At 37.4% G+C, this 26,982-nt stretch overlaps 2 protein-coding genes across 3 annotated transcripts in view; one reads left to right on the top strand and one right to left on the bottom strand.

Moving 5' to 3' along the window:
- Window positions 1-794: 794 nt before the first annotated feature.
- On the top strand, window positions 795-9,213 carry LOC149654235 (uncharacterized). Its single transcript, XM_089845238.1, has 20 exons — window positions 795-1,002; window positions 1,665-1,751; window positions 1,834-2,148; window positions 2,239-2,532; window positions 2,599-2,853; window positions 2,912-3,187; window positions 3,247-3,531; window positions 3,595-3,975; window positions 4,260-4,538; window positions 4,595-4,861; window positions 4,921-5,658; window positions 5,728-5,994; window positions 6,061-6,321; window positions 6,385-6,557; window positions 6,631-6,791; window positions 6,854-7,011; window positions 7,076-7,154; window positions 7,255-7,414; window positions 7,481-8,678; window positions 8,741-9,213. Exons 2-20 carry the CDS (start codon window positions 1,676-1,678, stop codon window positions 9,028-9,030), a joined length of 5,913 nt encoding a protein of 1,970 aa, XP_089701364.1. The 5' UTR covers window positions 795-1,002; window positions 1,665-1,675; the 3' UTR covers window positions 9,031-9,213.
- Window positions 9,214-9,369: 156 nt separating this feature from the next.
- Window positions 9,370-26,982, bottom strand: part of LOC149654233 (uncharacterized) — a 74,474-nt gene continuing 56,861 nt past the window's right edge. Inside the window, exons 7-12 of one of the 2 annotated variants that reach the window (XM_089845681.1) lie at window positions 18,470-18,648; window positions 18,204-18,343; window positions 15,890-16,035; window positions 14,221-14,453; window positions 13,912-14,110; window positions 9,370-11,084 (exon numbers count right to left, since the gene is read on the bottom strand). In XM_089845681.1, the coding sequence (XP_089701807.1) occupies window positions 10,858-11,084; window positions 13,912-14,110; window positions 14,221-14,453; window positions 15,890-16,035; window positions 18,204-18,343; window positions 18,470-18,648 (1,124 nt within the window). In that variant the 3' untranslated portion in view covers window positions 9,370-10,857. The remainder of the gene's footprint in view (window positions 11,085-13,911; window positions 14,111-14,220; window positions 14,454-15,889; window positions 16,036-18,203; window positions 18,344-18,469; window positions 18,649-26,982) is intronic. The other variant, XM_089845682.1, reaches the window with a different exon arrangement.

The raw sequence follows: 26,982 nt of genomic DNA, 5'->3' as shown, positions 1-26,982 counted from the left end.
AAGATTCAAGTCAGTCCATATCTATTTAATTAAAATTCATGAAAGACTGATAATCAGAGAATTTTTTTTTAATTCTGAAATGAAACACAAATATGCACCTCATATTTTTCACTCATTCATATTTAGTTTCCCTTTTTAGAAGTATTATGTGGTGTAAGAGCCCTTAAGTTTACAATCCCCTTCCTTGAGTGATACTTCATCTCCATTTCTCCCATCATTACCGCATTGGGATCATCATTCCATCAATTAGGTTTAACAATTAGCATCACTGTTGTTCAAATACGGTACATGTATGACACGCAACATTATATACATATATCGCGTGAGTCTAATTATCACTAACTTGTCCACCTAAATAATCGTCATAGTCAATAGGATGGTTCTGTTGGAATTAACTATATACTAGCCGCTTCACCTACAATTTTATATTTGACAAAACGTAGTAACTTCCTGTCAAGTGTCGGGGTGCTTTTGGGCGACACAATGGGTGGAGGAGGTATGGTGTCTCACCCAGGATGTACGCGGACGAACGCTGACCCGACCAAATCCCAAATCACTCAATAATATCCATACACGTACTATAGGAGGGTTGTGGTTGGGTTTTCATTTCAAGCGAAGAGGAAATAACAGATCCACAGGAATACGGAATACAACTAACTAATCATTTCTGTCGGGTGTCTATTGAGGATAGGTTTATCGGGTATAACTCTCCCAAGTTAACCATCGCCAATTATCAGTGTTAATGATATTAGTACGTGCCATAAACACAGTTGACAGTGCCCAGGACATAATTGAAAGTTTTGCGGACTGAATATGATTAATTTTCTACCGTTGACGCGAAGAAAGTGATTGATAACTGCCAATCGTTTATCATTTTAATTTAGAAACTGGACAATTTTATTAATTAATTGGAATTAATTCAATCGTGCTTAAGTTATTAATTTACGCTAACTGTAACGGACGTCATGATTCGTTGCTGATTCATCTACATTAACTTTTAAAGTAAGTGAATTAAAGTTTAAGTTGTCAATACATAGTTATTCAGGAATTTTGAAAAAAACTTAGTAATTAACTTTGCATGAATTTAAGGACGGGAACAGTAACTTAGATTTAAAGTATGAGCATTTTTAGATTTATTCAATTAAAGTAACATAATTATGTGATGCATTTTCAATGTTAGGTTTAAACGAGTAAGTTGGCTCGATATATAACTTCGTTCCTTTACTTCATAAGCAGTCCCACTGTACTGTTTAATATCCAGGCTTTTAAATTTTATGTCGACTTAAGTCCAATCCATGCTTTATCATCCTTGATTTTACTCTTTATAAAATTTACATATATTCAAATGATACCTCGTAAGTGACTAGTTGACGCGGTGGATGACCGTTAGGTCACGAAAATGGAGAATTTGTTAATTCACTAATATTAAAATCATTAATAATTTTGAAAGCTGAACGCTATCAGAGCGTTACTAATAGACCAAAATAATAATGCCTAACATAATTACGTAAATTTTGCTCAAAAATCACATCACACTATTATAATTGTTATATCATATCACATGCAAGCATATTATCACAAATCCTAAAAAAAATCATTAAGTTTTCATAAAAAAAACTACGTTCTTTTTCATCATCGTAAAAACTTCACCATTAATTTTGTAGCTCGATCGAAAATGGAACGGACATGGTCCTCAACAATTTCCTCTCAGGCATTTTGGCGCGCAGTTCTATTATTTATTATTGGACAAGGTAAAAAAAGCATATACCCCTTTCATCAATCCTTCTACCCCTTGTTATCCTAAATAACGCGAAAACCCATCATATCCGACAGGAATTTTCGATCCCGGAACAACAGTTATAACAGTTAGCGCCCAAAATTGTTTCGGAGGTATCGAAACCTTCGAAAAAACGGTCAACGGGGTTTTTGATTCTTCAATCATTCCGGCTCCTCTTCTGGAACAAAAAGACCAGGCTCTAATGAGGGATTGCGTCAATCTATGCAAACAACAATCACAATGCTTGTCCTTCGTACTGGATTATGGAAATTTCAGATGCGACGCCTATTTGGTTAATTCCGTCGGCAGGAGAGACCAAATTAACGTGAAACCAAGAGTGAATTACTTGGAGAAGATATGTTTCAGAGGTGGTAAGTCACGGATAGACTAGACAATGAATGAATGTTGTCGCCAGTCTTCTTTTTGATGAGTAAATTAAACCGTATTTATATTTGGACCAGTTGACAAACAAATGTACGACAATTTATGTAACGATCGACTCTGGGCGTTCGAGCGAGTGAAAGGTGCCTTTATGGAAGGCTTCCTGGATAAGGAGGTCAACAATATCCTAACAAAGGAGGACTGTGAAAAGCTCTGCCTCACCGAAATGACTTTCGTGTGCCGCTCGGCTGATTACGATGAAGCCCGCCAAAAATGTCGCATGAGTCGAGAGGATCGACGGTCCCAACCCCAAGCTTTTAGGGAAGTCCCTGAAAGTAGTAGGGACTATTTGGAAAACCAATGCGCAGCCGCTGGTAAGTTCACGACACAGTAGTCGGCTGTAGTTAACCTTTAATTCAATTGTTAACCATCGTGACCAGCTCCAACCTCTTGCCGATATGAAATGCAAAGGGACGTGGCACCAGTATCAATGGATAAACTAGAATTCGCAACTACACCCGATGATTGTCAGACGCAGTGCGACAGGGAAACAACCTTCAACTGTCGTGGCTACGCCTTTTTAGATAACCGATGCTACCTAAGTGCGGATGACGCGTTTAGTCTAGGACGCGAAGAAACCAAGAGATTAGTCTCCAAAATTGACTCAACATATGGCGAAAAAATTTGCGTTATTGGTAAGGAAGTTTCAAAAATAACTTCTGGTAAAATTGATCATTGGGCGTCATATAACAGAACAATGCACGGGAGGAGTATTTACTTACGAGAAAATAACTGGATTCGTACTAAGAGGGGCCATGTACAGTCCAATAACATTGGGACAACCAACACAATTGGGTATCACATTGGAGTGCCAAGAATCTTGCCAGAAAGAGGGTTTAGATTGTCCGGCATTTGTGGTTAATTACCAAAATAGTCGATGTGATAAACTAGACCGTAACTCACAAGGGAGAACACCAGATTTGACCCCAAGAGACGGGGACAATTATTTCGAGAAAGTTTGCTTACGGGGTAAGTCTCATCAAGTTTAATTGAAAATGGTACACGACTGATTTAATGATTTTCAAAAGGTACCGGCATCGAGAGTTGCAAAAATAAAGCGTGGGCCTTTGAACGTGTCCTTGGGTACCAAATGAAGCAACAATACTATCAGAAACATTACGATAATATCAACAGCAGGAGGGATTGCGAGGAGTACTGTTTAAACGAGAGATCATTCGTCTGCAGATCTGCCATGTACAATGACGACACAACCGAGTGTAGATTGAGCCCTTATGATAGAAGAACTGACCCAGAAGGACTGGAAAAAGTTCAAAGTTCTAGGATAAATTACTTGGAAAACCAATGTTTATCAGGTAGAATTTATCTGACAGTTAAACAAGCTTGGTAATTACTAAAATTTCATTAACCCTGCAAAGCTATGACGCAATGTCCATACGAGCGCACACCAGAGTACTATCCAACCTACACGGACTTCGTTCAAACCATTGGAATTACGTCAGAGGATACCTGCAAACAATACTGTACAACTTTCCAGAGTTTCGTCTGCCGTTCCTTCGCTTACTACTCTAGCAACGGTCAATGCTTCATCAGCGGGGACGATAAAGCGAGTGGTGGTTCCATGGCAGTTATGAACCGTCCAGGATTGGTCTATTACGAACGCAATTGTCAAGCGGCCGGATCAACTACAACTTCGACCTACCCTGTAACACTTTCCCCTACATCATCACCTATAACTCCTTCTCCAGGTAATTCGGTGGATCAGGATACCTATCGACCTCAAGAAGGGGCATCATCACGTAAGCAGTATAACCAGTCTCCACCAATGAAAACCAGGCACTAGCCTTTATTGGCTGGGGCATGCTGCATGCGCACTGGTGTCACTTTGAGAGTCACGTGTTAATGAATTTACACTTGAAATGTTGTAGAACAGATAACATACACTCTTCACTAAGATAAGCATAAATCATGTTATGTAGTAAATAACATTTTTGAAGACCTTGGCTGCCAAGGTTTTCTACAGTTTTTATTAGAAATGTTGTAAGTCTGTTCAACGGATTATGTGAGATGGATTTAAATTTAGGTAAAAAATGCGGCACTGGAGAAAGGTACGTTTACGACAAGATGACGGGCTATGACGTATATGGAGCCGTGGCCATACCACTCTATCGTGCTGCACCGAACGAATTGGGAATTACTGACGAGTGCGTCCGGAGATGCGATCAAACCGAGGACTGCAATGCCTTTATAGAGGACTATGTCCATCATGAATGCTTTAGTATTAAAGTAAATACTATTCAAGGATCGGCAGACTTAAGACCCTACATAGGAAAGAGCTTTTTCCAAGGATCTTGCTTACCAGGTGTGAATATGTTAATACATACTTATAAAGTCAAGCTAAAAATGATCCTTCTCCAGTTTCTATAAGTTGCGATAAAATGTGGGCTTTCGAGCTTGTACCAGACCATGAATTACGTGGAGCAACACCCAGGGATATCTTACGGTCTGTCTCAAGACTAGATTGCAAGAGGAAGTGTCTACAGGAACGAGCTTTCCAGTGCAAGTCCATGAATTACTATCCACTTATCAGGGAATGTAGATTGTACATGGAAGATCGACTACATACGTTAGCTCGTTTGCAATACGCTGGTGGTGTTGAGTATTTGGAGAATCAATGTGGCATAGGTATGATAAAGTCAAAAAAATTATGTTCCACGAATAAAAGAACTTTAACTTTTCTACAGATATCAGTGGCTGTCCTTACGCTCCGATTCAACGCAACGTTTATATGCTTTACGTCACCAAAACCCTTTTAGGTGCGACGTCAACCTTTCAGTGCGAACAAGAATGTTCTAAAGCCAGGGACTTTAACTGCCGATCTTTTACTTATCAAGACTACGGTGCTTTGGGTACCGGAAAGTGTCTATTAAGTAGTGAAAGTCGGGCTACGGATCAAATTAAAGCCCTGCAGGGTCGACCCAGGGCTGTCTACGTTGAAAAAGACTGTAGTCGACAAAGTAGGCAGTCTTCGACTATTTACCCACCAACTACGTATCCCTCATCGTATCCTCAACCTTATCCAACTTCTCGACCGCAACCCTATCCAACCTCGCGTCCACAACCCTACCCAACCGCGCGACCACAACCCTACCCTACTTCTTATCCAAGACCTCAAACTACTCCAATACCAAGACCTAGTGATAGACCAGCTATTTGTCGCTACGACCAGTACACTTTCGAAAAAACTAAGGGATTCGACGTTAAAATCTTCAGACGAGAGAGGGTTCGAACTAGATCATCGGTGGGCATCGTATCAGAATGTCAGGCCGAATGTCTAAGGATTGGAGAACGTTGCAAAGGATTTGTCCTACAGTATACGACCTTCCAAAGTTGTTATTGGCTAGACGCGGCAGTGGGAAATAACAACTCCTTCCTGATACCACAGTCTGACTCGGTTTATTTTGAAAAAATATGTTTGAAAGGTAAAGTAACGCTTTTATCTAATGTTGCAAGGCACAGATTTTGACTTAAAACTGACAAATTGGTAACAGAAAAATTATGCAACAAGCTATGGTCATTTGAGAGAAGTATCGGCTTCGAAATGCTTCATAAACCGGAAAAGATCATACCAGGTGTTACCAGAAGGAGTGATTGCGAGGACTATTGCCTTTCCGAGACGCATTTTGCTTGTAGAGCCGCGACGTACGACTACGATTTAAGAATGTGTCACTTGTACTCTGAAACTAAACGAACCAATCCTGGATCGTACCAGAAAAGTCGAAACAACGTCGATTACCTCGAGAATCAATGCATACAGGGTAAATATTATACGAAGTTCGGGTCAACTGTAATTCTTAATTTAACACTAAATTCGTTCGTTTCAGAACCCTCCACGTGCCAATATCGAGATTTTATCGACAGGTTATTCCCTCACATCGACCGCTTATCCAAAGCATTTTCTTTGGTCGATTGTCAACGTCAATGTGACACCGAACGACAGTTCACTTGTAGAGGTGTTAACTTTGAAACTATAGCTCACGACTGCGCTCTAACCAGTTCGGATACCAGTACGGATCCCAAGGGAGAGAATGCTTTGGTATTTAGAAGGAATTCGATATTCAGTGAGAAGGGGACATGCGAACAAGGTAAGAACGGCGAATATCACTTTTACTTAATAATAAGGTACTAATTTGAAATTTAAAATCCAGTTAGCGTACAATGCAACCAACAAGATATGGTCCTAACACTTAATTTTGGCAACCCCTTCATTGGACGTGTGTACGCTAAGGGTAATCCCGCGCAATGTTATATGGTTGGAACCAGTCAAACTAAAGTTCAGTTCGCGATTTCACTCGGTAGTCGATGCGGTACCAGACAAGATGTAAGTCTTTAGGGCTTCACTTCCCTTAAAGTAACTTATAATCAACGTCTAAATATAATTAACTCTAATTAAGGGTCCAGGAAAATACGTTAATGAGGTTGTGGTACAACAACATCCAATTATAATGACAGACAATGACAAAAAAATTCAAGTAATATGTTCATTTGACTCTTCGGATCGTACAGTAACTTTAGGACAACCAGTTGGAATTGGTCCTCCAGGGGTTGACGTTTCGTAAGATAAAATTTGAGAATGCAAAATTTTGGGTGAGAAATAATTAGCGTTTCTATTTTAAGAAGGTCAAGGTTCGAGCCGAGTATAGCTTCTATAGTAGCCAACACTGTTCCACCACCCCACGTCATTATGAGAATCACGGATAAATTCGGTCGCGACGCTAAAGTGGTCGGTTTAGGAGATGAACTAACATTAAGAATAGAACTTAAAGAACAACAAAGTACTTTTTTCCTTTTATCAAAGATGAAATATCAAAATTTGACTAAACATTTGTAATATCTTAGGTGTATTCGCCATATTTGCGAGAAACCTATATGCTCGCAGCAGTAACGGGGAATCTCTTTTCTTGATTGACAGCTCAGGGTAAGTCAAATAGAAATAAAATAAGCTCTAACTCACCTTCATGACCTCTTTTGTGGTCTTGGCCTAAGTAAGCTTGCTATAACAAAAAATACATTCTTAGATGCCCGACGGACGCAACAATTTTCCCGGCTTTACAAAGAGATCCAAATGATAAACGAACTCTCGTGTCAGATTTTAAAGCGTTTAGATTTCCGTCAACTGGGATGGTCAATTTTGAAGTTCAAATAAGATTCTGTCAAGATAGATGCGAACCTGTATGTTGCTAACCCTTAAAAAGATTACCTTTGAGTGACTGTTATTGTTATAACCTTTTTTATTGACTATAGGTACGTTGCGCGTCTGGTATGGAGTCGTTTGGTCGTCGTAGGCGATCTGTAGACTCTGAAGAAACCATTCTTTCAACGGAAGACTCAACTATTTTACCGGATGACCCCACGACGGCATATTCGCAAGACGACCCTGATCAAACCGTTCCGATCATAGCCCCTAACGACGCTGTCTTAGTCAACGGACATTTATACCAAAATCGAGTTCCCGCTAACGTTTCCTTATCAAATGAAGGGTTGCCGACAACACCGAAAGATAATGACGCGTCGCTACAAAATGGTACCACTATGGATGACAAAGAACTGGGCAATTTTACTAGAAGAGCCAAAGCAACTCACGAAGATCAGGCGTTTTCAGGCGCCCAAACTCAACCGTGGTATCCAGGCCATCATCAATCAACACCAAGTGATAATGGATGGAAATACAGTCACCTTGTCCCCAAAGAAATAGACGAACTTCCACCCTTACCAGAAGGCGGGAAACACCCACCAATTCATAATCCTAACGCCAACCCCATGTATAATCCAAATATGAACAAATCTGACGAGTACCCGAATCTAATTCGAAATTCTCCTAACTCATCCGCACAAACTGATCCATACACCTGGCATACGGTTCAGAGTTCAACCTCGTTCGGCTCCTCAGATCCCAAAATGAACCATCCATTCCATCCGAATCCATTCCCTTATAATGGAGCAGTTAATCCTAATCAACAACCAAGCATAGTTCCGTTGCACAACCCTAACACTCCCGCTTACCAAGGACCGTTTAACCCAAACGCACAGCGACCAGACATAGTTCCCTTACATAATTCAAATCCACTGAACCCTGGAAACTACCAGAATCAATATAATTCCGATCAAAGATCAGATACACCTCACTTGCACGGATACCCTTATCATAACGCTAACCCTAACTCAATGATGGGAGGTGCTGGAGTTTTGAACGGTAGGCCGCAAGAGGTTGGTGCCGAAAATCTTAACCCTAACGCAAATGGAATTAGAGGCGATCAAAGTGTAAGACAGCAAGAGTTTGGAGGTCAAAATTATGGCGAAAATTATCATCAGTCTCAATCAGCTATCTACGCCTCTACTATGAAGCCAATGCCAGATGAGATGCCACTCTCATTGGCTATCCAGGTAGGAGGTGACCAACCAGAGGATGCCTCGTGGAGTATTGAACGTATCCCCAGACCAGGTAAGTCTAAGATTAATAACCTAAACCCTAATGAGTAATTAACTACAAGTTGATTACTTTAGTAACTTCTACGGAAAAACCGGAAGCACTTTGTCCATCCCAGACTACAATCATAGTTACGGCCGTAACGGTAACATTGGTCCACATTGCTCTCATAACGGCAGCAATATGTTGGTACCGTTGGCAAAAGAAAAAACAGCTAAGGAAGTCAAGCGACGAAGAAGTGACTTTCCCCGCGGTCACTTCTGCTCCAGCTGTCAGCCCTAGCACGTCATCGAGTCGGCAAGCTTTCTACGCGTCACCCGAAGTGACGTTTAGAAGCGTCTACGGAGTCTACGAATCCCCGCCATGACAAGGGTTTTATGCCGGTCAACTGTTTTACTGAACTGAACCGCGTCATTTATTAAGTTATAATTTATATAAGTACTATAATTAAACAAAGCCCATTAATCATCAACTTAACCTTAATTTGTCAGCTAATTCTAAGACTCAAAATTTCCAACGATTTTAAACTTCTAAGTTCAACTTTACAGAATTTCAAAAGAAAGATTTCACCTTCTATTTATGAATAAAATAAAAATTAAAAAAAGATTGTTTATACCATGATTTTTTTCTTATACTTTGGCGTAGTGATACAGGAACCGGAAGTTACCTTGATCAAAATCAGCCTAATTATTCAAATTTCGCTCCATTTTCTTTATGAAATGATGCGAAATCATTTTATTTTCTTGGAATCTACAAACCATCAACAATTAAAACAATCACAATTTATGGTTTTCATTAACAGTATCACCAAAAAATAATAATAATAATATTTTTTTCTTCACCGAGACAATTTTGGCAGTGGTGGGAAAACCAAAAAATGTCTTCATGAGAGATTTCGCCAACTTACGAAATTTCAAATCGTAATTAAAACAAATGTATATTTAAAAAAAAACAATAGCTGCCTTATAGGCCTGGTAGTGTCTCTTCGTTAATTAAACGAAAATAATTAGGCCTAAATTTATTTGTTTTAAATTAATATCCCATCCACACATTAAACAAATGGATAAATAATTAACTTAATTATGATTTCTTGCTGTGGCGCCCGGCACTCGACATTTAGTCAATTTGAGAAATTATTTTAAAGTTTGAACCTAAAAGATTTCGCCCTAAAGAGATCAATTACTTAAAAATGGCTGAAAATGCGTTGCTTTGTAAGAATACTGTTTCGTACCGTTGCACTTTTGCAACACGGCAATAGGTGTGATTTTAATTGATTTAAAATTATTCTGAAAGTCAATTAATTGGTTGCTTGAAATCGACTGTAATAATGTGATGAGGATTGAAGCACTTTCTAAATTATAATACTACGCGCTTATTGCTACGTTATACGTCATTTAGGACATAGCCTAAATCATACAGATTGTCCCCATATAACCTACATTTATACGTATATCTTTTCAAGCTTTTGAGCATTTCAATGAAAAAAGTTTTATAATATAATAGATTCAATTATACGTTAGAATTAATTAGACTATACGGACTTCAACATCTATAAGGATCGGAAAATGCATCCTTAAACCTAATCTCCTCTAATTGGAGTTTTTAAAAAACTTTCAAGGAAAATTGACCGACTATAACATCCGAGATAAATTGTTTGTCCAACACTAATATTTTTTGTAATCAACCTAACTTGATCCAAAGATGTTCGAAGGATTTTTAAGGCGGTAGGTTTAAGGTGATACTTTTCCTTTAAAACCAAATATGATGATATTAATAGCTGCCTCGAGATAAATTCAATTGTAAATTAAGTAAAAACAATTCCGGAAAATTTATCAAAATAATACCTTGCACTTTCAATTCACACAAATGAAGACGCGGAAAACGCTTATGAAATTTACAAAAGGGTGAACAGAGTATCATTAACTTCATAATTAATTAAATAAATTCGCAGGAGCGCGCGCGCAAAATTCAATTATTCAAATCACGTAAATTGTTCGTGACGTAACGAGAAATAGTTTTCGTGATTTTTCCTTTCAAAATTGTTCAATGAAGAATCAAGAAGCACGTACACCATTGTCTTTATACGCCTTTGCGAGCGTAACGAATTTTATCCAACGTTTTGAGCTTTGTTTTGTGTCCGTAATTTAATTAATTCACATTAGCTCTATTAATTTTAATTAGGCGTTGAATCTAACTAAGAACGTCGAAATAATTGGGATTTGCTAGAAATAGAGGCGCGACTACCGTCCATGGTCGAAGTCGCGTCAACCTTACGTCGAGATCGCCTTCCAAGAACCAGAAGCGATAAACAGGAACAAAACAGAACCAATTGAAGTACACCAGCCACACTCGATAGAATGTAAAATATTGGTCTGGAAAAACATAATCCACGACCTGGCACGATGACGGGAGTGCTTAAATCTAAATTAAATCAATTTAATCAGAATTAATATTTACAAATAAATTTTGAGCGATCTTGTGGAAACGATATATGGCAACCAAAACAAAGCTGAAGCCATTGTGAAATTACTACACCAAAACCAAGTCAAAGAAAGCCATTGTGAAACTACTGCACCAAAACTAACTCGATGCATTGTGAAACTACTACACCAAAACCAAGTCAAAGAAAGCCATTGTGAAACTACTGCACCAAAACTAACTCGATGCATCGTGAAACTACTACACCAAAACCAAGTCAAAATCACTGTGAAACCACTACGACACACCAAACTACTACACTAAAACCAAATTTAAATAATTATGAAACCACTACGAAGCACCAAATTCAGGCAATTATGAAACCACTACGAAGCACCAAATTCAGGCAATTATGAAACCACTACGAAGCACCAAATTCAGGCAATTATGAAACCACTACGAAGCACCAAATTCAGGCAATTACGAAACCACCACGAAGCACCAAATTCAGGCAATTACGAAACCACCACGAAGCACCAAATTCAGGCAATTACGAAACCACCACGAAGCACCAAATTCAGGCAATTACGAAACCACCACGAAGCACCAAATTCAGGCAATTACGAAACCACCACGAAGCACCAAATTCAGGCAATTATGAAACCACCACGAAGCACCAAATTCAGGCAATTATGAAACCACCATGAAGCACCAAATTCAGGCAATTATGAAACCACCACGAAGCACCAAATTCAGGCAATTATGAAACCACCACGAAGCACCAAATTCAAGCAATTATGAAACCACTACGAAGCACCAAATTCAGGCAATTATGAAACCACTACGAAGCACCAAATTCAGGCAATTATGAAACCACCATGAAGCACCAAATTCAGGCAATTATGAAACCACCACGAAGCACCAAATTCAGGCAATTATGAAACCACCACGAAGCACCAAATTCAAGCAATTATGAAACCACTACGAAGCACCAAATTCAGGCAATTACGAAACCACCACGAAGCACCAAATTCAGGCAATTATGAAACCACCACGAAGCACCAAATTCAGGCAATTATGAAACCACCATGAAGCACCAAATTCAGGCAATTATGAAACCACCACGAAGCACCAAATTCAGGCAATTATGAAACCACCACGAAGCACCAAATTCAAGCAATTATGAAACCACTACGAAGCACCAAATTCAGGCAATTATGAAACCACTACGAAGCACCAAATTCAAGCAATTATGAAAACACTATACTACACTAAATTCAAGTCAATTCAAAACTACCACGGGAAAATTCACAATGCCGATGATAGCAAATCACCGCCCAAAGCCAAAGAGGGTATCCGATAAAATAAACACATTATGCTCTATAAACTCAAAGAACCTTGATAGTTTAATTAAAAATCTTCGAAACTTGAAAATTATCTCCAAATACTAATATAAACCGTGAAGGAATTTTTAACCTCTGGGTTTCTATTTTCATCCATGCAAGAGAGTTAAACCAAAACCAATAAACTTTCAGGTCACGTGAAAAAAAATAAAGAACTTAATATCTGCCACACTGGGGTGTTCATGATAGGAGGTTGCCGCGCTGTCACCATCCTGTCTTTTGCGCAGCCATAGACCATCCTAAAATGCCTGTACCAGACCGGTTCCCACTGCGATACTATTAAATTCCGTTTAAAATAAGCCAACATGAACTTGCGGGGTGAGTTTTGGGGTGACAGGTATATTCCTAGGTAAACTTCACCATTACCTCCGCCAGCATAAGATGAAAAAAAAAATACAGGCCATAACATCTAAAGATACCGTTATTTCTTGTAAAGATTCATGTTATTGGAAAGCTATTTTAGGGGCTTGAAGTTGATCTTACATGGGCAGGGAATTCAGATAAGGATCTATAACTAAATAGCTTCGGATAAAAATCGCTAGATATCTTCTAAACAAGTCTCGTAAGGGGGGCTACTTATTGAGATTGGGATGAATAAAACGAGGGGAGATGGGAAGGTCAATAGCATCATGGACCATTATCTAAAACCTCATTTCCTGAATGGTAAAGTTGGATCGCCAAAAAATTATGCCAAAAGATTGGTTTCTGATATTTGAGATTGTATCCTAACACGAGTGAAGCAAGCGGGGAGAAAACATTGCCAGGTTCCAAATTAATTCTGGGGTAGGTAAAACCAGGAAATGGTAGGTAATCAAAAAAGACAGTGTTAATTTACAGTAATATTTGGACGCCCATTTGGAGCGTTACAACCTAGATTCCGATACGGTAAAGGTCAACTAAAGGTCACAACTTATACAGTGTACCTAAAACACCCCATGGTCCAGGAAGAGAAAATATACGACAGGGAAAGTAATTATCTTGTTTTTTCTTCCAGAATTTGGACGACGTGATAGGTGCAGTTGTAAACAAAACTAAGGTACAACTTGGTATTCCCCGAGTTCCGGTATAATTTTTAGAAATGCCCTCTGGGTATAAGAGCGCCCCGTTCCGAAGGTAGTATTTATAACTATGAATCTTTACAATATCGGGTCTAGAAGACCAGGCTGACTGTATCGCCTCTAAACACATGCTCAATTTCCCGCCAAATATGGTTGAAATATGGGTGGGCGTACCTTATTGAGTTGGTATAAAAAGGTCGAGAGAAAGCCGCGCCAATGACCTTTGGCACGTGTAAAATTAAAATGTAAATGCACAAGACAGCGCGTGAGATAGGCAATGATTCACAACTACGTCATGCATTCGCTCGCAAAGTTCCCGCCAATTATTTACAACCACGTGCGACATACGTGAAAGAAAAAAACACTCACCCTCTGGTAATTCTAATTTTTGGCTCCCCTTTTCTCCGGTTGAGTGAGTTGGTTTTAAACTCTTGACGACAAACAGCGCGCTTTCCATGGTGACGTCAGTTACCACGTCGCCAGATTGAAGTCCTAATTGGTCCACATTACGCTTTCTTCTGCCCAGAGTCGCTTCTAATGTTTTGGTCTCGTTTTTACAGATCACCTGCTGGGTAAATTTAGAAATTGTTCGGGTCAGTCAGGGTCAAATAGTATGATGAAAAAGTGACGTCACGTGACGTGTCATTTGACCATTAGATAGAAAAATCTAGCACCAACCTGACTGCAACTATCTAAGCAGAAAGACACGGTCATTTGAAACTTGACCGTACTGTCCGAAGCAAATCGAAACGCTTGAAATGGTGCTACTAATGATTTCGAACCAGGTTGTTGTTCCAATGCCGGGAAAACCGATGGTTCAATGGGACAACCACTATCATCCAATAAAAGGACAGTTTCGGAACCTTCACCACTCCTGGCGACCAATCCACTACCAAAAATACCGAACACACCTGGAAAATAAATAAAAAAATTAAAAGTTAATCGAAAAATAACGATTTTCTCGTTAGCACCAATAAATAAATAAAAAAAAACATCAACACGCAAAGTTTATTATGATTACATCACGCTATATCGTGAACGACCATGCTTAAACCAAGGCCCAAACAATATAATAGGCCTACCGTATGGGCGTATTCGAAAAAACAATCACACAACACGTTTTCAACATCGCAAAGGCTTAGAGTTTAGGCGCGAAAACCACGACTTTAAGCTAGAAGTCCATAAACTAAGAAAATATTATAATGTTTCTGCACTTTGACTTCTATAATTCATGAAGTTTAACTTCAACTTCCGTTAAGGTTTTTATGTAAATCACGGCGCGTGAAGAAAAGGTTTGACAAGATTACTTCTCAAAATTGCAAATTGGCCGCGCAACATTTCGTAAATAGCCGCGAGTTTAAAAAAAATAGGCTTAAGGGGGAGGGTAAACTTTCATGATGTACTCAGTCAGATTTGTATATCGTAAAAGAAACGTTTTTGCTATAATCCGAGTCAATTTGAGTATACAGCGTTACCCAAGCTTCTGTTAATGCATTACAACAACTACTAATAACGGTTGGCTTGGTTAGTATAGCCAACTGCGACTGACTTGAGTCTCGCTATAGCTACAAAATGGACTAGTAGAAGTCAAAACGTGATAGTTTTTTATTTCAAATTCTTTGCAAATGGGCTTTAGGCAAATGCAAAGAGGTCCGGTACCGTGCTTAAAACTTTGAATTCCATATTTCATCGGTTTCCTTTTTTCCCTACGTATTTTAAGCTAGTGTCCAGTCTCTTGGAGCTACCGCAAAAGCAACGTAACACCGCGCTCGAGTCTTTATGATATAAAAACGTACATTTAAAGTGTTTTTTTTCTTTCTTCACTGGCTTTCTTACTTCATCATTTGGCCCCCCGTCTATTATCCCGACTAGTGATTACCCGAGTATCTTCTTGGACTAAGAGTATTACTGCCACTGCAGTCATTGGCCTGGCGATATTATTACAGCGCGCTATGACGCGAAAATACATGAATAAACTATGGTGGGAATTATTATCATGGTTTGAAACTCCATGCGTATCATTATGATGGTTATTGCGTTGGGAAAATAAATGATATCTACACCGCCTACCTTCGCAATTAAACAGAAGAGGTCTATGATACGAGCAAATCGGTATACAGGACTAAGATTAAGTAGGCCTATACATATTTGTGTAGTTCTTTGTCAAAAGGCACCGTTACAACTAACTACCCACTGATATTTGTTCTAACTATACATGTAATTACACACGAGAGTTAGGCCTAATGCTTGCTCAGCGATTCGCTAGATTGCTTCCAATTTCTCAAAACATTTTCGGACGGTAATAAGTTGTCATATTTTAGAAAAACAAACAATCAATCATACATACTTTCATCCAAAATTTCCACTTTGAGAGTAAGAGGATCACCCAGGTCAGCTCCGCTAACATCTTGACCCGTGGCGTCCAAGACTCGCAAACGAATAGGGGGCGTTGGTGCCAGCCCCGTTACAACCTGGGTCAACGTCTGTAACTCCCTAAAAAAATCAAATAAAAATGCGTGCAGTGAGTAATTGCTTCCAAAAAGAACTCGGTATTATGAAAAAGTATTTTAAAAAATAAAAAAAAAGAAGTGAAGAAAATTTAGAAGCCCATAATGAGTGGTCGTACCTTGAAAAGTAACATTTTTAAGAAATAATTGTTTGTTTTTGGGCTCGTTTTCGTGTAACCTAGAGCCACGCGGACCTTTTATCTGCTAGTTTAGTTAGCATACGGTCAATTTCAAAAATATAAACTTATCAAGTTGACCGTGAAATTCCATACTCAATTTCCGGTATTAAAAGAGTTATTTTGGGACAAAGAAGTATAGATTCTGGAGTATATTAGTAAAGAGGATAATGCTCGCCAGGTATATTGTGGGCTTGTAATTGTATAGGTATCAATGGCTAAAATTGGTCACTTAAAGGGAGGTCACCTTCAATGTATGATGGGCGTTACACTTCGCAAACCATGGGTGTCATAGATGAGAACAAGGAACTATTTTTATCGGATTATAACAACTGTCCAATTACTCCCAAGTATAGTTTGCTGACACTGTCCTGTGTGTCCTGTTCTTATTTCCGTACACCATAATGTAAACTTCCAAGGATTTATTTGTTTAATAGTTTAAGATATGGGAGGGTAAGAGAAGAAAAGAAATTTTGTCAAGATCGGGGCTTTGTCGCCCTAGAATACTAATCTGGCTTATAAATCGGAATTTTAAACTTCTATTTTATGCGTTCCAATAACCAAGGGCGATGTAATATTAAGAACTTCTTCAACCAACACACGAAGATGGATTAAATAATAATAAAAACATTTATGCGGGGCCTAAAATGCAATAAATTAATGCGAAAAATTAAGTGAGGCTAAGATAGGGTCACTAGAACCTTAGACCGGTCTTGAATACTGACTCACTGACAGTCTTACAAAATTTCCACTGAAATTAAAGTAGTTTTTAGCTTCGTGGTACAGTTTTTCTTTATTTCAGAAGATAAGCAAACACCACAGGGGCAGGCGAGGTCGCCATCTTGGGTTATTTCCCTCGCGCCAAGAAGCACCGCTAGAGGCAGTGCAAGTAATTAATTACTTAAAACGAATTAACTTTCTTTAAACATTTCAACTCCGTCCAAAAGGATCAAGAGATACAGAAAGTGATCAGTCAGCGAGCTAGTGTATTTCACTTCTTAAGGGCCTATCTGTTGCTCAAGCCAACAAAAAATCAAGAGAATCAAAAAGTTGCTTCTGGAATTCCACAGTGAAACAAAGATACGAAACTAAATTAGCGTAGCATGCATGATAAGAAACCCCGCTCATACCACCCCGTAAATAAGTATTTGAGGGTGCAATCAACTTTAATACATTACATTTCTTATTTCTTTAAATTCTAAAACCCCTAGGGGTTGATAAGAAAGAAAAAAAAAAATCTAAATTTCTCACTTTCGCCGCTCTGAGGCTTAAGCCAGAGCGAACGAGAAGATAGTTCATGGGTTTCGTCTTATCCCCTGTTATCAGACTATACCGCCGTATTATTCTATATCACAGATTATCTCGCGGTTGGCACCCCGGGCTCCAACGCTAATCGTATTATTAATGTATCTTTCAAGTCTCCAATATAAAAAGAAATCCTAATTTCTTGGTCAACGCTCGCTCTGAAGTTCATTTTAAGGCGCGAATAACACGTTATTTCCTAATGAAGACCACTTGTTTAGTTAAAAGAAGGGGTCAGGGTAGAACGTTTTGTTTTAATTTGAACGAGTATAATGTATAACTATTTAACCACCTACATTATACGTAGTTTTAGACTAGGAAGATTGACACCTTTTACACAAGGAGGCAAGGTTCTTTGGCGGACAAAGTGAAGTATCAAGTACCCTCACCTCCTGGTGTAAATGGTATGGAACACTATGTATTGAAGAGGGTACGTTTTCCTATCCTGGACCCTACAAATTTAGCCTCTACGTGTAGCAGCAGACGTTTTAGCTCTAGGGTACCTGGCCAATTACAGTCACCACACAGCATTACGTCATGATTTGCTTTACAGAAAGGCCTTACAAGTAGGGGTACAGTATAAGCACCAAATTACTCGTGTACAGCCCAGTCCTTTCCTTTTAAATTTGTATGATGACAGAAGACGCTCTATTACCATCAACTTTGAAAAACCTACCCTTCAACAACTTCTTTTCCAATCTTCAACTTCTGATGAGCTTCCTCGTAATCACACGCAACGTTAATCCGCCTGTCCGTATTTCGCAAGACAAATGGGTGATGTTGGACCAGAATACTGTTAGTAAAGGTTCCATTTCCCTGCAATTAAAACGATTGCATTTTCAATGCGTTATCTACATCATCTTATTTTTATCCGAATAAATTCACAACTTTATTTGTAATTAACGGACTAATTATTCAACAATGGATAATGTCGTCTCTTACCAAATTTCTGCTACCGCAACGCCTTCCATGTAATGGCATGGTCAAACTGACCTCCCCAATATCGGATACGGCAACGGCGTAACATTCGTAAGGGTGTCCGAGGGCGTATACTCGACCCCTAAAGGGTGTTGCTACTTTCACAACGGCCGTCATGCTGGTCGACTCGCAATGCATTTCAACTGTTAGATAAAAGAAAAATGAATAATAATAAATTTAAATGTACAAATCTTTTCGCTTTCCGCTCGCACCGCGAGACTTTAAGGAGATTTATAAACGTAAGAGTCCGAAGAAGATCTTCTTTTCTTTTTATATTTGATAAAGACTAAGATAAGGCGTGTTTAAGGTAGCCGACTAGCCGGCTACGGTTGGGTTGGGTTCCGTCAGGGGCTAACCTAGGTTTAAAAGGGTTTTTGAAGCGTCAGAATGAGATGGTTTTAGTTACAGGGTTATACTTGTCAAAAATGGTGAAATTTACAATAGAATAATGAACGGTGTTCCGTATCTCATTTTTCACGCTTGCGCAATGCCACTCGCGATTTTTATCGAATAAATTTTACATCAAAACCTTTTTACTAATACGATGTACTGGCGTTACGCTTTTGCTCCTTAATAATAACTCTAAATGTTAAGGATGAGATTTGAATTCATTTCAAATCGAGCGCGAGTGTAACGGCCCAGTTTGACCCATCATTAACTTGTCATGTAATTGTAACTTAAGTACCAGTCCGAGTATAAGGATTAAAACCAATCTTTTATACAGGGTGTTACTAATAAATCTGCCATACATTAAGGGGGATGTTCTTTTTACCGATTTTGAGTCGAAAATATAACTTATACCTCCATTTTCCCATCCGGGCCACTGTTATCAAGTTATGATTTGAGTGTTTTAAGGATGACAATTAAATTATAATTGTCTTTCAATTTCTTAATTAAATTCAAGGGGTCATCTATAAAATATTCCAAACGTCACTTGAAAACAGTGGCTGGGTAGCTCAGCTAGTTGTTCAATTTTAGACCTTTTATTCCGAAATCTTTGTTAGTATCATGAACATATTGAAATTTATGTTCAAACTAAAAAACATAATTCTTTTTACAAAAAATACCCCCCAAAAACTATATCCATATCGAATCTTTCCTGGTATACACAGTAATTTTCAAATAACTCCATACAGGTGCGCTACTCGTAAGGAAAAAAAAACACCCCTAATTTTACATGCCCTTTGTTATGTAAATTTATTTTATGCAAATTAAGAGCGTAAATATTCTCCAGCGCCGAAAGAGGGCTAGCTATAACCATAAAAATGGGTCTGGCTAGCTGGTTGTTATGGCAGGTAATAGTATATCGAAGAATACCCTTCGTTATGTTCATCTTGTACGTGATTAGATTGAAGAAACAGTTCTAAACCGAAACCAACCATGTCTCGACCTTGCACGAAATAAAAATCGACGTAATGCATATATAAAATGAACTACGTAACTTGACCGTTAAGATAAAGGCGGGGGAGATTTCAATTACAACGCAAAATTGCGCCAAGCATCGCAATCACTTCCTGAAAAAACTATATGGTACGTTTACCATGGGTCCCTCAACTTTCTTGGAAACGTTGGAAAAGTTACGATTCGGGAATTAGGTATATACCGGATTGTTAAAGTGCAATGAGTACGAAAGTTGGTTGGCTTAGTGGATGGTTTCTAAAATTATAACGAATTTACGTTCGATTGTATTGTAGATTTATTTTGAGATGAACAACACAAGTCCCTTGTCTTAAGGTTCTATGAAGAAATGTGTGTTATTTATCCTTTAACTTTAGTGTAAACAATAACGAGTGTTCATTTTCGTTTACGCGTACGTGTTTTGGGTATAGACGGTCAATTATAGAAAAACAATATTATCGAAATATGGTTTTGCAAAGCTTGAATTCTAAGGGAGCTAAATAATGCAAAATTTCATCATAAAATATTTTCAGCAAACGGAATTTCGGTGGAAAAAAACGAAGATAAGTATTTTTAAAAAAATAATTCAGGTTTTATAATCATGCCATAAAAATTTCAATATCTGAACTTCAATCATTCGATTTGGTTCCCTTATCTGTTAATTTTTCTGGGATAGTGGTTGTCCACTAAGACAGTTTTTATTAGTTAATATAGTGAAGATGGGACATTGATAGTAGTATTTACTGTGTCCCAACGTATTTATAAATATAGCCTAACCTACAAGTGTAAAAGACCACCCGTGAAACTAAAACTAAGGATCGCCGGTCCGTAAAAACGGTTCTTGTTGAATAAGTAATGAAAAATTTCAAGATCAAGTTCAAACAAAAGAATTTCGCGACTATGTTTAAAATATACTACCCTTAAAAAACTGGTAAGGACAATTCAGGAATTAATAAAAAAAATAAATAAATTCAAGAGGCATGTATTATGTTGTTTAAAAGTTAGACAAACAAACTATATAGGATATCTTTTGAAAAAGACCGACACCCTTCTTACCTCACGCACTTTGAATTGAAAGTACATAAGGCGATTTTTTAAATATAAATTAAACATGCAGTTCTAACACAGTCGGCTTTGATTTCTCTGATATTGAGAGGTGTATGTATAGTTTATAGTTTAAACAAAGGATAGCCAGGGTAACTTTAAATAAATATTTGAAGTGGTATCACTTACAGAGCTTAAAATATGAAATTAACAAGCGTGTAACGGTCACGTTTATACTATAGTCTAATTAAAATATTAATATATTGTTTGTAGAAGCTCATATCATGAAGGAAAATTCCCGAGTTTGTAATGTTGTCAAAATATTTGTTTTTCAAACATGCACCAAAATTTAACCGGATTGTCTTACAGTTACTATGAAAACTTTCAGGTGTTTCTGGTAAGTGGGGAAAAAATTGAAGGGGATGTTCTTTGGGATATTTTGAGTCGAAAATGTTCAATGACATTTTGCAATCCGGGCCACTGTTTTCAATATTGTAATCAAAATAATTACTGATGTTTTTGCGTCAGGACGCTTGCTTATCTGGTTTCAAAATAAATTAAACCTTTCTTATCACAAAATTTTGTACAAAACTAATTCCAGCATCCATCAAAAGCCAAAGACTGATACAGTGATTGAGTGAATTCGAAATTATATAGATCTATTGCAAAAAAAAAAAGAATTCAAATCATTTTGCCTAAAACTACCTCAATCATGCTTTTGACGTCACAAATCACTGATTATAGAGACAAGGTTTGTGACAGACGCACATCCCTCATGAGGACAAAATTTTTATAAAACCTCTTTCGCTTTGTTGTTCGCCCAATTATAATGAAATAATAATTGACATCTGGTCCAGACAGGCTTTATATATATATTTATATTTCAAAATTATTAGAAGAAAATGTATACGTATCCACATCCATTTTATAAGACGTATCTCCAAAACTTTATAAAAACAATTCAGTTGTTTTGCATAACCAGTTGAAAGGTATACATTTATGTTAATTCTATCTGTCATCGTTTCAGAGATGTCTCGAAGTTTTTTTTTCTCTCTCAAACATAATGAAAGGATTATTATTATAAAAAGGAAAACTAGTAGTCCTCTATAATATCCGGTACAGCTTTATACGTAGAATAAGTGGATTTTTAATGGCCCCTTCTGAATTTTTATTTCAAATAATGTTTGAAAGAAAGAATTGAGAAGAGACGTACAGAATGGTAGTAGTAGCTGCATAGTCTATCATTTCCTCTAGCTAATTTTATATTAAAGAATTAGGATCGGCCCTGGTAATTAGAAATAGAATTATTTTCGTTTAATGAACTATCTTTTTTTATTTTTAATTTTTATAGCTACCGCGTTTTCTTTTAATTGTTCAGCTGGGAAATATTACGTATAACTATATTTTTGATAAGTCTGGAATAAATTAAGTGGATGTTCTCTCTGCGATTTTGAGTCAGGGCAACTGTTTTCAAGTTTAAATTTATTTAAGAAACTGATTTAGACAATAATTTCTAATTTAATTTAGGAGTTATCCCTAAAACACTCAATTCAAAACTCGAGAACAGTGACCCGGACGGCAAAAATGGAGATAGACGTTACATTCTAGAATCAAAATCGTGTACCCAAGAACATCCCCCTTAATTTATGCTGTATTTTAGCATTATGACCATAGAAAAACCCTTGGTTTTGCATAATCTACGAAAATTTCAAGTTACAAACTTCTGCAATAGTTAAATTCCTCTTAATATTGGAGCAGTTATTCTTATCCAATGATGCATGCATACCGGACTTCAGTAATAAATCGTATGTACGTGAAAATCTGTAGGATGAAACGTTCCTTTCTATTTTTTTTACCTTAGGAATAGACGTTAAGTAACGTTACAGGGGTGCGATATATCGTGATTTCATGATAAGCCTCTCTATGGGAATCCCTTATACACGATGAAGTAATTGATACATCATCGAATCAGATTTATGTATTAAGCTATAAGATTTCAGGGTGTGAAAGTGGGTGCCTCCAATATTTCAACACCTTAACAAGACACGATAGTTATACGTTACAATATGGAGCGTTGAATTTCAAATGTTTGGAAAAACTGTAATTGTATACTAAATATAAATATTAATGAATTTTAAAACCAGCAAATAAAAAGCGCTACTTGATTCCTTGTAAACAGTACTGGATGATTTTTTTATGCAAGATAATTTAAATATCTTTATAAATTTAAAGTAATGAAAAAAGGTGGTTTAGATAGTGTACAACAGAAAAGTGTTGCCAGTGAGTGCAGTTCAGCTGATATCTACAACAGACTGAAATTGCAATTTCCTTAGACAATTAATTTCAGCATGGTAGGTCAAGGGGTTATGCAAATACAGTGATCAGTGATTGATTGAATGGAATTTTCAAATATATATATTTTATTCAAGAACCTGCTTGAATAACTTGAGTTCCTGTTAAGTTTAATTTTCAAAATATTAAAGCTTAGTTTGAGCTTAAAGGCAGTAGTGTGAATGAATCCCCGAACGTATTAGTCGCGGTAGGGGGAAATATCCTTAACGTGAAAACGCAATGAAATTGAAGATGGTTCGCGTGCTCATGTCTTGTTTGTCCCTATCGAGTTTCCATAAACATTTTTGTTGGTTATTTCAAGGCCGATGATCCCAAAGGTGAGATTGCGCGTTGATTTTCCTCAAAAGGCATTATTATTTAGTATAACATTAAAGGAAAAGCCCTTGTCGAATTTTCAAAGATGATTATTTCCTATATTTTCAGGGGGGCCACCTGGTGAGAAAATCAGAGGGTGTTTAGGGTAACTAAATTTAATCGAGAGGTTCTCTCGTATCATGTCCGAAACAAACGAAGATCGATTAGCCTAGGTACAACGAAGGCCTTAATTCCGAGGGATCGGATAGTTTACCTAACATTTCGTAATTTCATTTTAATGGAAGTACACAGTGCTGGAAGCAAAATGTTCAGACTGTAATTTCATGGTTTTTCACGATACTTTTTCATGGTTTTTCACGATACTTTTTCATGGTTTATCATGACATGTTTTCATGGATTTTCATGGCTTATTACTCAAAAAATAAACAACTGAAAGAAATCTTTGTAATACGCTTTTTCTTGGAGGAGAAAGGTGAAATGGAGATGCTAATTCTCAAATGGAAAGTTTTCTACCCATCGGGGCCCTCCTAGAGGTTCTAGCCTCGTGTTGTTAAGCCTGTTAGTTGGCCTGTACGAAATTCGTGTGAAATAAGCTGTTGGGGTAAAATGGCTTTGAAACAAGAAAGTTAAAGAGGTTCCGAGGGGGTTTTTCGCTTGACCTTACATGGTCACTCATTCATTAATATTATAACAGCATCCCTCCTTCACTAAGCCTTGGTTTTTTGAAGCGGAAGCGTCAAAACTCAAATCATGCCATAAAACAAACGAGTTGAACAGCTTCAACTTGATTGGTATGGTATAGAACGGTGGTGGGATGTGTATATATAAGCATCCGTTTTCAGCTCAAACTACAGAACAAAGTTAAGGGGCCACTCTAAAATTCTATTTTCTAACATCACGTTAAAACTAGCCATGAAGTGCCTAGTTGCATGCCCCTTTTTCAATAAGTTGAAGTAAGATCTTCAATTGAACTCGTAAAAATATTTTAACAGGAAAGTTCTAACAAGCATTTTTAATTGCTTAGTTTACATTTACACCTATAGAAATTAGATTTAAATACTACGGTGTATTGACAGGGCTACATTTTTAGATGAAGTCTGAACCTTTGAGGTAATATGAAAACTGATATATGCGGGTATGAAAGACGAGAGAGATATTGCGGTTTGGACTCGGTACATTGTCCCCTAGGCGAGTTGTTAGGCCTAAGTGTTTGTAATAGCAACAGCCTCTGTATATTGACAGTTTATGCGCTATAGTCGGAACATAATACGAGTATCGTTATTTTTTAGTTGAAGTTCCCATATAGTAGTTTGCGAGAGAATTTTTTTAACAGTGAGAAATGATATCTTGTCATGCTTATTTGGCCACCAGATGAATGAGCTTATGAGGGAAATATTCGTCTTGAAGTAAATAAAAAAAAAAAACGATAACGATATGCAGTTAATATTTTTTCTCTCATTTTTAACTCACTCTCTTTCTATCTCCGAAATTTCAACGCAGCAATGACCGATTCTATATGGAACTTGGTATATATTCAACATTTTTCTTCGCAGGGTTTAAGTATGTTTTAAGCGTTTAGCAACTAAAGTTTATCACTATTATTTTCTCCGAGAAAATTTCTCATTTTTCTAGATTGAATCTGCAGCGTTGTTACTTTCGCCTAGATCGAAAACCATTTCGGAATTTTTCTCCCATAATTTTTATTTTGGTAACTACGCTCGAGTTTAAATGCAAGAAGGAAATATTTCGGAATCAGTCCCAGATAGGCGCAATTATTCAGAATCGAGCGATTTTTGACAACGGTTTGTTCCTATAAAGCTGTTTTCCTAGCATTAATTTAACCTATTCTAAAACTTCCATCTGAGGTCTATGAAAAAATTCAATTGACATATTAGAAGTGATAGTTTTTAATATAAACTATTTGGTTCAGTTTTGGTTTTTTTCGATATTTTTAAAGTAAAAATAACCCAAAGCCTATTTTAAAAATTTTAAACAATAAAACTCGATTGATTCCGAAATAGTAGTCTACGTTGTAAGCCGCGTTTTTTTCCCATGCAGTGTTGGCAGACAATTTAAAAGTATAGCGAGAAGGTGCAGCAAACAGTTAAGCTTTTGAATTGAGTCCATCTGAGCTTTTCTCACATGGAAAAAAAAATTGAATTATGTCTTAAACATCTAGTGAAGAAAGTGGTCGATAGAAACCGCTTTTAAAGAAAAGTATTAAATAGGAGCATGCGCAAGAGCTTATACTTAATATTCCATCCATAAAAAAGCGAAACGTTGCCCGCAAAATGTCTCAGGGTTTCGTCAAATTAAGATTTTATGAAAAGTGTGAACTTTTCGTGCGCGCAATAATTTAAGAGTTAGTCTTTTCAATTTTCCTTCACAATGTGTCTATTATATTATTCATTCGTATAGAAGGGTTTAGCTAACGTTAAGCGACGGGATGTCCACGCAATATGGCGTACCTGCATGGCAAGACGTGTTTTACAATTTTCTTAAGAAAGATTGTTTCCAGCTGTTAGGATTTTGGTATAAGATGGTTTTGGACGTAACTATGTGGTATAAAATTTATTCGCTATCGGACATGGATTTAAATTTTGATTGAATAAATGAAACGGCCGCTGAGAACAGTTGTACTGAACATAATTCGTTCTCGGACCGCGTATCAATCAAGCTACGTAGCAATCCATAGAAATTGCTCGCAGGCTCGAATATTAAACCAGAATGCTTCGAAAACGATTAATAACGTTGTGAGAGAGAAAAAATTGCCTTTTCGACAGCGAGACAAGATGGGATAAGGGCTTAAAGGTCTATTGAAAGTCGTCCAATAATGATTAGTACGGCCGTGACACCTTCATACGTTCAAAAGATGTTTCATAAGTTTGTCACTGGTTACTGATGAGAGCTTGTCATGAAGTGACGTAGATCAAAGATTGGAGGTAAAGCTACGCCTGGTGAGGTGCTGTCAAAGGCTTAGTACTGACTAAATAGGAAGATGGACTGTAAAATTAACCGAGTCTAGTCAATTCTCGCTTCCGTCGTTCTAGAACTAGTTCTAAGTAAGTCTCTAGCATTATAAAGTTATGCTAAAGGTAATATATTCATTAACCATTTTTCGAAAGTATTTCACTGAGCCTTTATCAAAAAATAAGGAACAGACCAACTGCGGGCTAAATTGCAATATATTCCATTGAAATCCCGTGTTAAAAAAAGCCTTCTTAATCACACCTGAGAAAGCAATCAATTTTAAACAAGCCAGGACGTTCTAAAGTTTTTAAGTTATCACATTTTGTTAAGTTATTCGATGTTTTATCGCTGTCCAAAGTGCGGTAACCCTTTGGGTACGAATGTAAATTACTTTTCTA

Source organism: Phalangium opilio, unplaced genomic scaffold (genome assembly GCF_054372755.1).
Source record: "Phalangium opilio isolate 3A_F unplaced genomic scaffold, DU_Popi_V2 ptg000079l_1, whole genome shotgun sequence".
NCBI classification, from domain to species: domain Eukaryota; kingdom Metazoa; phylum Arthropoda; class Arachnida; order Opiliones; family Phalangiidae; genus Phalangium; species Phalangium opilio.
This window is presented reverse-complemented; position numbering and strand designations above follow the sequence as displayed.